At 38.7% G+C, this 16,814-nt stretch overlaps 1 protein-coding gene across 1 annotated transcript in view; it reads left to right on the top strand.

Annotated features, from left to right (window-relative positions):
- Positions 1-15,910, top strand: part of Kdm5a (lysine demethylase 5A) — a 91,065-nt gene extending 75,155 nt beyond the window's left edge. Inside the window, exons 25-28 of the mRNA XM_036180890.1 lie at positions 1,845-2,004; positions 4,199-4,419; positions 6,912-7,322; positions 13,597-15,910. Coding sequence (XP_036036783.1) covers positions 1,845-2,004; positions 4,199-4,419; positions 6,912-7,322; positions 13,597-13,803 — 999 coding nt within the window. The 3' untranslated portion in view covers positions 13,804-15,910. The remainder of the gene's footprint in view (positions 1-1,844; positions 2,005-4,198; positions 4,420-6,911; positions 7,323-13,596) is intronic.
- Positions 15,911-16,814: the final 904 nt, after the last annotated feature.

The following is a 16,814-nucleotide window of genomic DNA, read 5'->3' on the forward strand; positions in this document are numbered from 1 at the left end:
TGAGCCACCATTTCGGGGCTGGGAATTGAACTCAGGACCTCTGGAAGAACAGTCAGTGCTCTTAACCTCTGAGCCATCTCTCCAGCCCTATTTTAAATTTCTTAAAATCACATTTGTTTGCAGATACTCATTCACACCATGACACATGTATGGAGGTCATAAGACAGCTTGTGGAAGTCGGTTCTTTCCTTTCACCACATGAGTATTGGAGATCGAACTTAAGTTATCATGCTTGGCAGCAAGTACCAATACCTGATGAGCTATCTGCGGCCCTACCTTATTGTATTCCATTTCTTTCCCTTTCCTTCTTTCCTTTTTCTTTTTCTTTTGTTGAGACAAGGTTTTTATTATGTAGTCCCAGCTGACCTGGAACTCAATATCTAGAATAGGCTAGCTTTGAACTCAGTAGAGATAGAGCCACCTGCCTTTCTTAGTGAGCAGTACTTTCTTGATAGCTCAATGCCCAGTACTACTCAGAAAGAAGAAGACACTCTGTGATTAGACAAATCAAACATAGAAATACACTTACAGGCTGGAGAGATGGCTCAGAGGTTAAGAGCACTGACTGCTCTTCCTGAGGTCCTGAGTTCAATTCTCAGCAACCACATGATGGCTCACAACCATCTGTAATGAGATCTGGCACCCTCTTCTGTATACATAATAAGTCTTAAGAAAAAGAAAACTGCCTTATTTATTAAAAAAAAAAAAAAAAAAAAGGAAATACACTTACTAGCAACTAAAGACAGGAAAGAAAATTATTTAAAGTTAAAGTGATAATGAAAAATAAGATGAGGAAAATTCCTTGGCTCATCATCTGAAAACTAACTAGAACTGTTAAGAATTGTAGAAATTGTATATTGCCATTCAACTTCTTCATTGTATTACTTAAGGTCAGTTGGTAAGAGTACATGGGTTTGAAAACCTTTAGAAGGGATTAAATTGCTTGTGTCTTAAAATGTCACATTTGAACTTTTCTTCTTCTTCTTAAATCCATTTTATATTTCTGTTAAATGACCAACACTTACTAACTTGGAGAGATGGTTCCAGTGGTTAAGAGCACATACTTCCCCCCCAGGACCTTGCCCTTGCTAGGCAAGTGCTCTACCACTGAGCTAAATCCCCACCCCCAACACATACTTCTCTTGCAGAGGACCTGGGTTTGTTTCCTAGCACCCACATTGGATAGCTCACAACCTCCTGTAATTCAAGCTCAAAGAAGAGCCACTATCTCTGACCTCAATGGGTACCTATAATCAAATGTACAGTCACATATATGTACACATAATTAAAAAATTTTTTAATTTAGGATTCTTGTTAGTAAGGATGTTTTTATGGTAATAAATAGATTTTGGGAGGTAGATTATTTAATGGTATCTTTGTAGATACTTTTAGTTTAATTTTCTCTTTTGGGCTCAAGTCACTTAAGCTCTCTCTGTGTGTACACATGTGTGCGCTTGTGCACACGTGTGTGAGCTTGTACACGCTTAGTTGTTACTTTCTGTATTAATATAGTTCATTTTTTTTGCTTTTTTAAAATCATAGTTAATTTTAATGTCATGTTTTTAGTGTCTTAATGTGAGAATTTTTTTAATAATTTATTAAAATTTATTTTATGTACATTGGTGTGAGGGTGTCAGATCCCCTGGAACTGGAGTTACAGACAGTTGTGAGCTGCCATGTAGGTGCTGGGAATTGAATCCAGGACCCCTGGAAGAGCAGCCAGTGCTCTTAACTGTTGAGCCATTTCTAGCCCTATGTCAGAAGTTTTTAACCTGAAAGCATTCTTTTATAGCTTTTTGCAGATTAAGGGGTTATAATTTTGATAACTTCTTTTTGTTCTTTAGGATACAGCCAGTGTGAAGTCCTCTAGTAGTCTGGAACCCAATCTCTTTTGTGATGAAGAAATTCCCATCAAATCTGAGGAAGTGGTTACTCACATGTGGACAGCACCTTCGTTCTGTGCAGAACATGCATATTCTTCTGCTTCTAAGACTTGTTCTCAAGGTAATAATTACTCTTGGAAAGATGTGTAGGATTTGAACATGCTGGCACATGCTTGTCATCCAAGCACTTAGGTACAGACAGGAGGTACAGACAGGAGAGCCCAGGAGATCAAGTTCTTTCCTAACTAGATAGCAAGTTTAAGGCCAGCCTGGACTACATGAGAGCATGTCTTTATAAAAACAGAAGTGAGCCTGGGAGATGGTTCAGCACAATCCATGCAAGTCTGACAACTTAGGTCTGATTTCCAGAACCCTCATACAATGGCTTTCCTCTGTAATCCTAGTGCTGGTGCAGGAGATTTGGCTAGGAATTCTTGGCCAGCTAGTCTGCAGTAAGCAGCACAGCAGGAAAAACAGGTCCCTCAACAAGGACGGGAGACACTGTCGTCTAACCCCCGCATGCTGTGGCTGTACTCACACAATAAATAAAAAATAAACTAACTGAAAACGTAAGGATTGGGTATTTAGTTCAGTGATAGAGTGTTTGCCTAACAAGTGCAGGGCCTGGGTTTGATCCTCAGCACTGAGAAAAACAAAAAACAAAAATTATATATGTATAGAAAGTAAATTGAAACAGATAGAAAAGACATCATATTAATTTAGGTTGTTAATCCCTCTTGAATACATACCTGATTGTCACTTACTAAGAGAACTTGAAAACATTATTGTGCTTGGAGAAAGTAAAAATCTGTTTTTCATTTTCTCTCATTAGATGACAGCCTGAAAAGGTAATAGAATTATAGAATCCTAATTAGGAAAATTTTATAGGTCTTGCAGTCACATGTCATATTTGTAGAATCTCTGGCAGACCTTCACTTAAACCCTCTGCTTGATCATTACCAGCTGTCAAGAAACTCAGCGCTGCTTAAGAATATTCATGCTGGGCTTGAGTATTCTTTTCTCTTGTGGAGTTTTTTGGGAGGTGTTTAGAGACAGCCTTACTCTAGCTTTAGCTGGTTTAATTCTCTGTAAAGTCCTGTGTGTCAGCTTCCTGAGTGTTGGGATTACAAATGTGTGCCACTGTACCCAATTGGGTTTCAGTATTATGGGCTTGTTGTTATTGTGTTGTTGTTTTTGTTTTGTTTTGTCTTAATTTTTTTTTCTTTTTAAAATGTGTATGAGTGTTTAGCCTGCTTGTATGTATGTGCACTGTGTCTATGCCTAGTGCCGAGGGAAGTCAAAAGAAGACATTGGATCCCTTGGAACTAGAGTTATGGGTAGTTGTAAGCTAACCATGTGAGTGCTGGGAATTTAACCTGTATCTTCTGCAAGAGCAACAAGTGTTTTTAACCACTGAGCCATCTCTCAAGTCCCACGTTTTGCTATTCTTAATTGTTAGAAAGACAATGCTTTCTATTGATGAATGTTTTCTCAATGATGTTCATTTTTCTTCTACCCAAAGAAAATAAGTAATACTTTATTTCACTGCTGTGGATAATGGCCTCTAATTCCCAGAGATCCACCTGCCTCTGCCCTTAATTCCTAGTGCTGGGGTTAAAGGTGTGCACCACCACCGCTCTGTAAAAACCAGTTTTACACTGTAAATCAGCTGTTGAGGGTGGCCCTTAGGATTTTAGCTTCGTGTGTGGGGTGTGTATATGGGGTGTATGTGCTTGAAGGCATAAAGTAGATGTCAGGTGTTTTCACTGTCAGTTTCAGTCCTGGTTTTTGTAACAGGACCTCTCATTCGAACCTGAAGCTCACTGATGGACTAGACTGGCTGCCACTGGGGTATTGCTGTCTCTGTATCACAGCCCTAGGTTACAGTTAGAGTTGCCAACTGCCACACCCAGCTTCCTGTGGGTGGGTGCTGGGGATCCAAACTCAGGTCCTTAAGCTTGTGTAGCAAATGCTTTGCCCATTGAGCCATGTCCCCAACTTCCTATATTCATTTTTTTAATTTCATTTTTATTTTAAAGTCTGATAGTGCATGCCTATATTCTAGCTACTTGGGAGCTTGAAATGAGGGAACCTTTTGAAACCATTCCAGGCAATATAATAACTTTCTTTGGGAGGGGGTTGCTCCCCCACCCCAGCAAAAACCTGCAGAAAGCCCTTTTTTGATAGTGATATAATGAATTCAGCTATCTAAATTTACTATAGAGGGGAGAGGTAAATTCCTTTCCTAAACATTTCCTTTGAAAACATTTGTGTGCCATCTCCACTTCTTTGTTTCCTGATGCCTTTGGGGAAAGGTTCTAGCACACCCAGAAAGCAGCCTCGGAAGAGCCCTTTGGTCCCCCGAAGTTTGGAGCCTCCAGTGTTGGAGTTGTCTCCTGGAGCAAAAGCCCAGCTAGAAGAACTCATGATGGTTGGAGACCTCCTAGAAGTGTCTCTGGATGAGACACAGCACATATGGCGGATTCTGCAGGCCACACACCCACCCTCAGAGGACAGATTCTTACATATCATGGAGGTATGGACTTCATACTAACTTTAATAGTGATTTTTTTTTTTTTTGGTTTTTCGAGACAGGGTTTCTCTGTAGCTTTTGGAGGCTGTCCTGGAACTCTCTGTAGACCAGGCTGGCCTCGAACTCACAGAGATCCACCTGCCTCTGCCTCCCCGAGTGCTGGGATTAAAGGCGTGCACCACCACTGCCCAGCCGAATAGTGATTTTTAAAGATGTTTAACATGTCCTTAGGGATGTCAAATACTGTCAAAGGGATGGCTGAGTGTGTAGTAATTTGGCAGTCCTGTTCTCTCATTTAAGCAAAAATATTTGTTCCTATGTGTGTGTCGTGTCATCCCCCCATCCCAACCCCGCAGGGTTTCTCTGTATAGTTTTTGGTGCCTGTCCTGGATCTTACTCTGTAACCCAGGCTGGCCTTGAACTCACAGAGATCTGCCTGGCTCTGCCTCCGAGTGCTGGGATTAAAGGCGTGCACCACCACCTGGCCTCCTTTGTTTTCTTTATTGAAATTTTATGAATTAGTTCTTTTATTTTTGCTTGAAAAAAAGCAAGAATTAAAAAACAGTTTAGCCAGGGGTTGGGGATTTAGCTCAGTGTTAGAGCGCTTGAGACCCTGGGTTCAGTCCTCAGCTCAAAAAAAAAAAAAAAAAAAAAAAAAAACCAAAAACAGTTTAACCAAGTATCATGGTACAGACTTATAATAATAAAACAAAGGATGTGGAGGCAGAAGAGCAGGCATTAAAAGTCATCCTTGGCTACTTTGAAGCCATCCTGGGCTACAAACAAATAAACAAAAATCAAGCAGTTTAGGGGCTAGAGAGATAACTCAGTGTTTAAGAGAGAATATCCTCAGCTCACATGCATATAGCCACACAGAAACACACACATATACATATAATTTAAAATGTCTCTTTAAAAAATCAAACAGTTTTAGAACAGTTGTCTTAGAATTGGATAAATGTACTTTTTAGAAGGTGCGGCTGGGGAGATGGCTCAGTAGGTAAAGTGCTTGCTGTGCCAATATGAGGACCAAAGTTTGGATCTCTAGCACCTACATTCAAACAAACAAACAAACAAAAAATGGGTGATCTTGGTCTTTAAATAATCCCAGTAGATGAGAGACAGGGAATCTTTGGAGCAAACTATCTAGTCACACTAGCCAAAATGGTGAACTCCATGTTGAGCAAGAAAACATACCTCAATTTTTATAAGGTGGAGAGTGATTGAGGAAGACCCAGATATCAACTTCAGGCTTCCACACACATTGGAACTTATATACATATGTATACACATGCCACAGGTGTGCGCGTGTGCTCAGGAAAAAAGGTAAGGGAGTGGTTATGTAGAACTAGACAAGTTGGAAAGGAGAATTCACAGTCATGTACTACATTTACATTAGCAGCTTGTATTTCATAATGGTGTATATCTCCTTTGATCATACTAGGATTATAGGCATCAGCAACCAAGTCAGGCATTTTTTTTCTTCATTAAATATTCTCTCTCAAATGGGTCTCACTATGTAGCCTCGGCTGTCTTTGATCTTGAGGAGATCCACCTACTCCTGCCTCTGGTGTGCTGGGCAGTTAAAAGTGTGCACAACTGTACTTGGCTTAATCAGTCTCTTATTTATTTTCCTTTTTTCTTTGAGACAGGAACTTTGGAAGCCCAAACTTTCTGAGTAGCAAAGGATGACCTTAACCTTCTGATCTTCCTGCCTCTACCTCCCATGTGATGGGGTTATAGGCAAGCACCTCCCCCTCCCTTACATCTGTTATGGTGCACTGGGGATCAAATTCAGGGCTTTATGAATGATCTACCTGCTGAGCTACATGCCCAGCCAATCTGTCTCTTAAACAGCTTTATAATAGTACCATTTTTGTCATTTAAAAATTTTTGGTGCAGAGCTGTAGGATGGCTCAGTGGTTAAGAGCACTGGCTGCTCTTCCAGCGGTCCTAAGTTCAATTCCCAGCACCCACATGGTAACTCACAACCATCTGTAATGAGATCTGGCGCCCTCTTCTGACCTGCAAGCAAAAATCTAGGCAGAATACTGTATCCATAATAAATAAATAAATCTTTAAAAAAGAAAAAAAATCTTTGGTGCAGTGGCTACATCTCCCAGTTGTATTATGTACATTCATATGGTGTGTAAATACCACCACAGTCCATCCCTAGAACTCATTTTGGGGCCTGGGAAGTTGAGACACACTCTCATTACATAGACCAGGCTGTCCTTGAACCTGCTGCATCCCCCTTGCCAGTGCTTCCCAAGTGTTGAGATTACAGATGTGTACAGCCAATGCTTCCCACAACTCTGCTATCATCCCAAACAGGAAATCTGTACCTTTAGACAATAAGTCTGTTTCCTCTCTTTCACCTCCTAGTCTACTTTTTGTGTCTGCTAATTCATTTGTTCTAAGTACCTCACAGAATAGAATGGCACTATTTCTTTAAAGTTTTGCATTAAGATTCTGATGAATTTATATTTTTGAAGGATGATAGCATGGAAGAGAAACCACTGAAAATGAAAGGAAAGGATTCTTCAGAGAAGAAACGGAAGCGGAAGCTAGAGAAGGTAGAACAGTTTTTTGGAGAAGGAAAACAGAAGACCAAGGAGCTAAAGAAAATAGATAAACCTAAAAAGAAAAAATTAAAATTAAATGTGGACAAATCAAAAGAGCTGAACAAATTGGCCAAGAAGCTAGCAAAAGAAGAAGAGAGAAAGAAAAAGAAAGAAAAGGCTGCTGCAGCCAAAGTTGAACTTGTGAAAGAGAACACTGAGAAGAAAAGAGAGAAAAAAGTGCTGGACATACCCTCAAAGTATGACTGGTCAGGAGCAGAGGAGTCTGATGATGAGAATGCCGTGTGTGCAGCACAGAACTGCCAGAGGCCGTGTAAGGACAAGGTGAGGTGCCAGGGCCCATCGATGGGTGTGAAAGGGCCAGAGCTAATGACGCTTGTGGAGATGTGTATGCAAAATGATAACTGTATTTGTGATTCCAGGATTGGGACTGCTAGCATCATTTTTTTTTCTATAGTTTTTATAAACCATTTTAAATAGTGAAGCTATTTAAGTGTGCCTAGTGGAGGAAATGGGTTTTTTTAAATCATTTATTTAGAGATACACAGAAGGCTAGAAAAGTCACTTGACACTCTTGGCAAGCTGTGTATTTCATACACAGTGTGAAGGTCAAGCTTCAAACCACTCTTCCAACCTCCCTTGGTGTGATTCAGAACTAGATGACTGGTCTATTAGCCACAATAACCTGAAAAAAGTCCATGCTTAGGTTACTCACACTCTAGATGAAGGATACTCTCTTAAATAGAATATGATTTTTTTAAGCAAATAATTCATACTCTTAATGGTATTCTTAGAATTTTTCAGCTTGGGCTAGTAGATGGCTCAGTGGTTAAAGGTGCTTGTTGCAAAGCTTGACAGTCTGAGTTCATTCCAAGGACTATATGGCAGAAGGACAGAACTAGCTTCCTTGAGTTGTCCTCTGACTCACATATGTGGACTGTGATTTTTATTTCATATACATGTAATAACATTCTTAACCCTAAATTTTAAGTACAGTAATTCCATGTTGGCTATTTTTTAGGTGATAGTTATGTTAATTTCTGGGAAGAAATGGACAGACTTTATTGGGGGGGGATTTCAGTTCTTTAAGTGATAGGAAGAATAAAAGATGTTTCCAGTCAAGAATACTAATAACGAGTTATTTGGCGGTACACATTTGTAATTCAACATCTGGGTGGCAAAGAAAAGGAAGGTTTCAACTTAGAAACTAAGTTGGACTACCTAGTGAGATCTTGTCTCAACAATAAATTGTAAAACCAATAATTATAATCTTAAAGGGCTAGGGAGAAAGCTCAGCTGTGAAGTGCTTGCAACTAAGGTTCTGAGTACAAGAACCTATATCAAAGCTGGGCATCACAGTCATGTCTGTGACAACAGCACTGAGGCAAAACGGGGAGGGAGGGCAGATGTGGAGACATTTGCATATATGATATGACCATACTTACAGAACTAACTAGTGGTAGAACCCCACCCAAAACCTTTTAAAAGCCAACCTTGGCTCTTTGACTGTTCCAGACTGAAGTTCTCTATCAGGTTCCCAACTCCTGGATAATTTTTTTGTTTATTTACTAAACAGGCAGATGGAAGGTTAGCTTTTCTTCTTTGGCTATGAAAATATTAGTAGCTCATTGCTGTTAGATCTTTCTTCTTTCTTCTTCCTTCTTCTTTGGCTAATTTTCAATAATTTCAGTGCTAGCAATATGTCAGTTCACTGATTATCCTGTCCTCTTCCTTCAGCATGCAAACACTGCAGGTACTACCACCCCATTCACTATATAATTAACTATAAAATTAACTTACGAAAAAGAGAGAACATTGTGAAGACACTTCATAACAGGAAGTGCTATATAAGTGTAAGAGGCAATCATTACTTTTAAATGAACCATGAAATTTGCTCCTACAATAATAATAATATTTGAGTAGGTACATTTTCATAGAACATAGATTTAGCTACATATTCAGGGAAAATGTCTATATTAAAGATGAGCATAATGTGTTTTTCCCTGTCATTAACTTAAGTGAAATAAATTTAATGTTATATTTCTCTGTTAATTCTATACAGATTATTTCAGATTATAAATATTTGATCTGCCTTTGCTATTTTGCAGTTTATTTCTGGCACTAGTTTTACTAAGAATTTCCAACTTTCTTAATTTGCAGTTAAGTGTCTAACAAATGACATATAGCTTCAGATAAGAAAAACACTTCCTCAGGAAAATATCATGCGAAGAAGAAAAACCTTAGAGTTCATTGGTTTTTAGCTGAATGTCCCTTCATCATTTCTCCTATCAGTAATGGCTGTTATTTTTTCTAAAGATAGAAAAATTAAGTGGTTATTTCAATGTTCCTAGCTTCGGTTTCAAAACAGAAAGAGTAAAGGAAGATAAACCAGAGTACTGTGAAGGGTTCTGAAAGGCTGTTTCTTCCATCAGTTATGAAGTTTGAGCTAAAATTAATTTTTAAAACATTAAGGGTTGGGGATTTGGCTCAGTGGTAGAGTGCTTGCCTACATCAAGGCCCTGGGTTCGATCCTCAGCTCTGAGGAAAAAAAAATTGGCCGGGCGATGGTAGCGTACACCTATAATCCCAGCACTAGGGAGCCAGAGGCAAGCAGATCTCTCTGAGTTCGAGACCAGCCTGGTCTACAGAGCTAGTCCAGGATAGGCTCCAAAGCTACAGAGAAACCCTGTCTCCTGTATATGTATATATATATGAGAGAGAGAGAGAGAGATCAGAAATGTTTTAAAATCCAGAAAAGCCTTTTCTCCCTGAAGTCTGCTCCTGTATCTATCTTACTTGTGTTAACAGTGAAACATGCTTAAAAGAAAAAATTCTTTTAGGTTAATATTTGAGTAGCTTTTTAAATTTTCAGCATTAGGCTACATAGTGAGACTCTGTCTCACAAAAAAATGAAACAAGAATAATCATTTTACATATAATGATATACGTTTTTCTCTCCATTTAATTTATTCCCTTTGTAGAAAATCTGTCATTCCTAGGCAAACTGGAAGGGTTACTCACACTGTTTGTAAACTAAGAGTATTACTAAATAGCAATTCCCCCCCCCCCTTCCCCCACCAAACAGTATTATGCTCTAAGGTCTGAACAGACTACAAATTGTCAAGAACTTAAGTATGAGTGTGAAATCATACAACAGAATGTCAGGCTATCATTATTTCTGCTACTCTGTTTCCCTCTCTTTTCACATTCCATTTCTTTCTCTCTTGATTATACTGGAATAAAACCCAGGTCCTTAAATCCTTAAAGACACTAGGCAAGCATTCTTAGCACTGAGCTGCTAAACACCCCAACTCAATATATTACTTAACGTGTATGTCTATGTGGGGGGGGGGGGGGGGGGGGGTTCACATGGTAGTCAGAGGAGAGAGTAGTCAGTTCTCTCTCCACCATGTGGAATCTACCCAAGACATCAACTCATATTGATTGTCAGGCTTGGCAGCAAGTGCTCTTCCTACAAGAGATCTTTCTGGCTCTGTTTCTCTTACATCTGAACACAGTAATCAATTTGTACTGTATTACTAGATTTTTACCATTTAGTTTATCAGCTCATAGTTGGTGTAGGTTTTTTTGTTTGTTTTTAAGATCCAGAGTCTTGCTATGCTGCCTGTAAGGCTTCAAGGGATCCTCCTGCCAGTGCCTCTCTAAGGGACTGTAGACACATGCCACCATGCTTGCATTTTGGAGGAATTAGTTAATTACTATTTTTTTAATTTACTGAATGATGAAGCCCGTTTCCCTGAACAGTGCATGCAGGTAGGTATGACTATTAGAATGTAGAATGCAGTTAGCCAGATTCCCTGCTTAGGAACTTTTAGGTTATTATATAGGTTGTTGCCTCTCTCAGAATTGTCTGTGGATTCAGTTGACATTCTGAACTTTTTTTTTTTTTTTTTTTTTTTTTTTTGATCTTGTGGGGATTTTCATATGGCAGTGGAATTCAGGTTGATTGTCATAAAGGAATTGGTAAGTGAAGGATACAGTTTTCCTTACTGTATTATCAGGGTAGATTGTTCCATAACTAGAAGGCTGCAGGAGAATGTGTGCATCAATGACTAACTCAAGAAAAATGGTATCTTTTTTGAAATAGTGGAAGAGCTAGAACAGGAAGGTACTTCTAGTCAAAATCACACAAGAGAAAATACTGCTTTTTCTTAATTTTATATATATTATACACACACAGACACACACATTTATTTATTTATTTATTTATTTGTTGGTTTTTTTATTTTTCAAGACAAGGTTTCTTTGTGTAATAGCCTTAGCTGTCTCAGAATTCACTTTATAGACTAGGCTGGCCTCAAACTCGCAGAGATCTGCCCACCTCTACCTCCCAAGTCCTGGGATTAAAGGCATGCACCACCATGATGCCTGGCTCATACCTTCCTTCCTTAAAAAGAAATAATAGATTTAGTTTTTAGAAACTGGAAGCCAGTGGGCACAGTGAAAAATTTAAAAACCATAGAATGATTTTTTTTTTTGGTAGCAAATATTTCTAAATTGGTAGCTTTTTTTACTGTGGACTAGCATAAATGTCTTGATTGGATTAATAGGATTAGAGGTAGGAGTGGAGGAATCTGTTGGTTGGAGTGGCATCATAAAACATCATAGTAGCTGGGTATGATGGCGCACACTTTTAGTCCCAGCACTTGGGAGGCAAAAGCAGGTACATCTCTGAGTTCAAGGCCAGCCTGATCTACAGTGTAAGTTCCAGGATAGTCAGGGCTTCACAGAGAAACACTGTCTTGGGGATGGGGGGAATCATATTATCCCAAATTTATGCAATTCCATGAAACACAGATCATTTTTTTAATTCCTTTATAGACTCCAAACACCTAAAACGTGCATCTTCAGTTCACCTGCAGTGGTTAGCAGTTTATAAATGTTTACTTTCCTATAGTTCCTTTATATTTACTTTATTCTACAGCCTGTTATCTGCTAATTTTTCTCTGGTTATAGCGGGATCATTGTGATCTGTTTCTTAACAATACTTTTGTTTTCTTCTGAGGAAAAACATACAGTTACAAATAAATAGAATTTAGTTTTGGTGGGAGTAGTTAAGTTGCTCTGAACTTACAGGAATCAATATCACAAAGAAGAGACACAGTGGTCTGAATCATCTAGAATGTCTTAAAGTCCACACTCAAGTTCTAAGTGTGTACTTTCCTTTAACAAACTTAAAACTTTGCCTCAGAGATCCCAACATTGTGAAGGCTAAGACAGAGATCTGGTGGAGTGCTAGACCGAAGATGAAGTTTCAGGCTAGCCTAGGCTATACAGTAAGACTATATGCCTAAGGGGAACACCTGAAGAATTTGATTACGGGAAGAAAAAAAAATATTTTAGAAAAATACAACTATTTAAGAGTGCTTAAAATAGAAATGATAAAAGTTAACAAAAGCCAAATGACAGTTTTTTATAAATAATTTTTCCATCTTTTATTACAAGTCCAGAATTACTGACATGATTGTTGTAAATTTTACAAGCTACAGAAACATTTTGAAAACCACTCACTTTCCCTGAATAAAACTTACTTACCTTAGCCAAGGCCTCCTTTGTTCTCCACTGGCTGTGCTGAGAGAGCTCTTTGATCCCTTCATTTTCCTTTGTTCTAATGTCTGATAAAGCTCATGGTTTTAAGTTGCTTCCTGTATCACCACCACAGTGATCAGCCTTTGTATTGTGAAGGAGGAGGACTAGCTCTTTTCATCTTGATAGAATCTTGTCTACTGTGACATTAAGTGTAAGAATTACACTTATTACCACATTGCCTTCCAAACGAAAGCCTGAAGTTACACTACCTTGCCTTACTGTAAACACCAAGGTGTAAGGTCACCAAGCCAAAGCCCTTTCCTGTCTCCTGTAGTCACTGTAGGCCCTGAAGGATCAGTGTTGGCCTGGCATCTGCCACTGACACTTGTCATTTTTTCAGACTAATTTTAAACCCCAGAGTAATCTATTGACCTGTGTCTTTGACTGTTGTAATTGGTTAACTTGTAAGATTTGACCTCTGATATTTGCTAACTTTTTATAGGGAGTTGTATTTGTAACGGAAGAAGAGAAGAATAAAAAATAGTAGTTTTAAAAGTGGCCTATGTGACTGCTTTTCTAAAAAGGTATTTAATGCTCTTAGTACTTTGGCTTATCTCTTTGAAATAAAGCTAATCCACAGGATTGCCTCACATTGTTGTACTCCTCCTTTTCTTGATTGTTAATTGCATTGTCTTAGAGCCTAGAAACTGTTAATATTAGCTAAAACTACTTGGCTGCTCTATTAGAAGTTTCTTTTTTTGTCAAGTATTCCCCAATCATGTTTCTGCCTCACACGGAACCCCAGGTATTCATGAGGTAATAGAGTACCTAAGAGGCCTAATTTTGTGGACACACTATGGTAAACTATAATTTGGGGGAATTAACTTATCAGCTTCTTTCTTTGAAAAATAACCCCATAAGAAGTCATATCTATCTCTGGATATCCCAATTGTTTGCTCTCCTTTAAGCCAAGAAAGCTCTTTGGTTTGCTTTTATTCTGGTCTTACTGTTAGGATACTAAACATTTCCCAATCTTTATCTTCTACAGGTAGACTGGGTGCAATGTGATGGTGGCTGTGATGAGTGGTTTCATCAAGTTTGTGTTGGTGTATCCCCAGAAATGGCTGAAAATGAAGATTACATCTGTATAAACTGTGCAAAGAAGCAGGGGCCAGATAGCCCAGGCCAAGCACCACCTCCTCCCTTCATAATGAGCTACAAACTTCCAATGGAGGATCTTAAAGAGACCAGTTAGCAAATGCTTGGTTAACTTGCAACATGGGGGGAAGTGGACCACATTGAGACCTTACTCATCAAGCAGAGTGGTTTCGACCACTCAGAATGTTGTTTCCAAAGATGAATGGACTTCAGAGAAAGTCCTCTTAGTGCTGGCTTCCTCTGTGCATGGATTGTGTGGGCTACATTCTCAATCATCTGTGCAGAGGATGTCTTCTTTGGTACAGCAGCCAGTATTTTAGCTCTTGACTCCTTTGAGTATGGTTTGCTACATTAAGATCAGGTTCTTGATGGAACTCTTGGAAGGCTGTGTGTCATTAACACATTGATGTGCTTAGTGGGGCATATTAGGGGTGGCTTGTGACCAACTGAAACTAGTTGTAAAAGGTTACAACCTGCAGGTGGTGCCATCAGAAGGCCCTGATTGTTTGAATCTCCTTAATTAAGATAATTGAACAGGAGTCAGAGTACAACTCTTTCCATAGTTTACTGGCATTTAGGCCCTGCTGATCCAGCTAGGAGGGGCAGGCCAGAGTTATCCCTTCTACAAGTCTCGGGGGGCAGTGTGGACCTCAGCTGCTTGTGCTTACTTATACCAGTAAGAAAATCCTCCAAAAGAGCCCCTCACTTTCCTTAGGAGGATATCAGCAGGTTAGGAAATCTGACTAGACTGGATTCTGGGAAGAAGGTTTTTTTCTTATATCAAGGCAAGTTAGCCCATTGGTTTGAGAAGTCTGTCTGGGTCTGTTTTAGAAAAAAAGAGGTACATGGATCCAGGTTTCTGGAGGGAATAGGGATGACTAATGAGAACATTTTACTGAGCCTCAGTGATGCATGCTTATCTGGGAAACCCTCATTCACAAGTATTCCAGACTCCACCATGCTTCAGGCATGGCCATGAGCAAGACTGGCAAATAACAGCTTTTGCCTTGCAGCCCTACCTAACCCCTGATGCCTGTAGTTTCCAACATAGTCCCCAGAAGATGTTGATGAATAACACCATGGCTTCATCAGAGGATATGGGGTTATAGGTCCTCTGGGTGTGAAGCTGTTTTAGTAAATCCGTTTTTAAAAAGAAAGAAAGACTTGTTTTTACTTTTTTCTAAATGTCTCTGACTACTGACTGTTCTATAGATTATTTTTCCTTTTTTAATATACATATATGAATATAGATATATAGATATATATATATTTACTGTTACCAGCAGCGTATGACAGAGTTTGAGCATCAGAAATCCATTTGGGAGCTTGCATTTTCTTCCTGCTTTTTGATAAAGAAATCCCATTCCTTCCTTGTAGTACAAGGGTTAGCACTCCCTTCTCCATGCTCACCTAAACATAGCTTCCACTTTTCTTCTCTTCGAATAGATAATATATTTCCTCCATGTTGGGACTTGTCCCTGTCTGTTGGGCAGCTTGGTCTTACTCTAGTCAGTGCTGAATGTTTTGTATGTTTGAAACTATGGTGCTGTGTCCTCTCCCCCTGTTGTGTCCTGTGCTCTTATAAAGGTGTTAGGTGTACTCTGTAAACTCTACTGGAAGGGACTAATATATTTTAAAGGACAAACAATTTTCTAAAAATATTTATCTTCACTATCCTGTGTTCTTTATTTTGGTTTAAGAATCTGCAGTTTGACTTAAACTCATCAGTTGTCCTCTTAAAGGGGGCATTGAGCAAACCTAGAAAGTTTGTGGTCTCTGCTCCCCATTGCCCCGGTCTCTTAAGGAATTGTCTTCTAGTAACTAGAAGTAAGATGTACTGTCCAGTTACAGACTGTGTGGGTATGAGGGTTACCTCAAAAGGCATCTTAAAAAGAGAAAAGGTTTTTCTTACAAAATGCCTCCTTCCCAAATGCTAGCCAGGCTTGACCCTGCTTAGCTTTCGAGGTCAGATGAGACATACACATGCAGGTGGTACGGCTGTAGGTACAACATCCAGTTTCTGGTTTATACTACCTACTTTTTGGTCTCTTCACTTACTAGCTAACTTTGATACATCTTGACCAGTTATGTAGTTTGAACGTGTTGTGCTTGTGTCCTGAATTTCCATCTCCATGTGGGTGTGAGTAGCATTTACTGATTAATTAATTAATTAGTTAATTTCATATATTTTGTTTTACCAAACTATGAAGATTATCATTTAAGAATTTTATTTGGTTGATGTTATAACAAAAAAAAAAAAAGCAGCACAATTTTTTTTTTTTAACCTTTTTGTCTTTGTAAAAGACTTGAAATACCTGTGGTTTAAAAATTGAGTGTACTCCTACCCTTCAGAAATTTAAAATGTAAGTGATGGAATCCCAGAATGCATTTAAAAATTTTGATTTTCCTTCCAATTAACTATTTTCCATTAACTGTTACCAGAACAGAGCCATGAGGATGCTGAAGGGTGACTGTTTGGGGAATAATTTGTGTACTTTGTACAGTGTCCACTGGAGACCTCAGAAATAGGCAGTCTGTACCTGTGATTAGCTGCCTGTCTCTTCTGACATTTTGAAACTTTAAATATATAATTTAATTGATTCACTTGACTCTTTCTGTACTTATTTGAGAAATTTGGTTTTTATCTTAACCATAGATTTATGCCAAAACTCAAAAGAATATAAGAGAGGGTCCAGAAAGATGTTTCAACAGTTAAGAGCACCGACTGCTCTTCCAGAGGACCCAGGTTCAATTCTCAACACTACATGGTGGCCCACACCATCAGTAACTATAGTTCCAGGGGATCTTATGTCCTCTTCTGACCTCCAAGAGCACTGCACACGTGTGCACAGACATACATTCAGGAAAATATTCAAACACATAAAATAGAAGTAATTATATTATAAAATATTCTTCTAAGGATATGAGAAAGAAACTAGCACTCTACCCACACCACAAATTAAAAAAAACCTATAGTTTGTGAGTTAATGAAATAAGAGTCATCTATTTAAGGAAAAGTAGATGTTCTAATGTAAAACATTGTTTCACAAAAATTACAGCTAACTCCATTCTGTATTGTTTGTTTACATTTTGTATTAAAACTTGATT

The sequence above is a fragment of the Onychomys torridus genome, chromosome 3 (assembly GCF_903995425.1).
Source record: "Onychomys torridus chromosome 3, mOncTor1.1, whole genome shotgun sequence".
Classification (NCBI taxonomy): domain Eukaryota; kingdom Metazoa; phylum Chordata; class Mammalia; order Rodentia; family Cricetidae; genus Onychomys; species Onychomys torridus.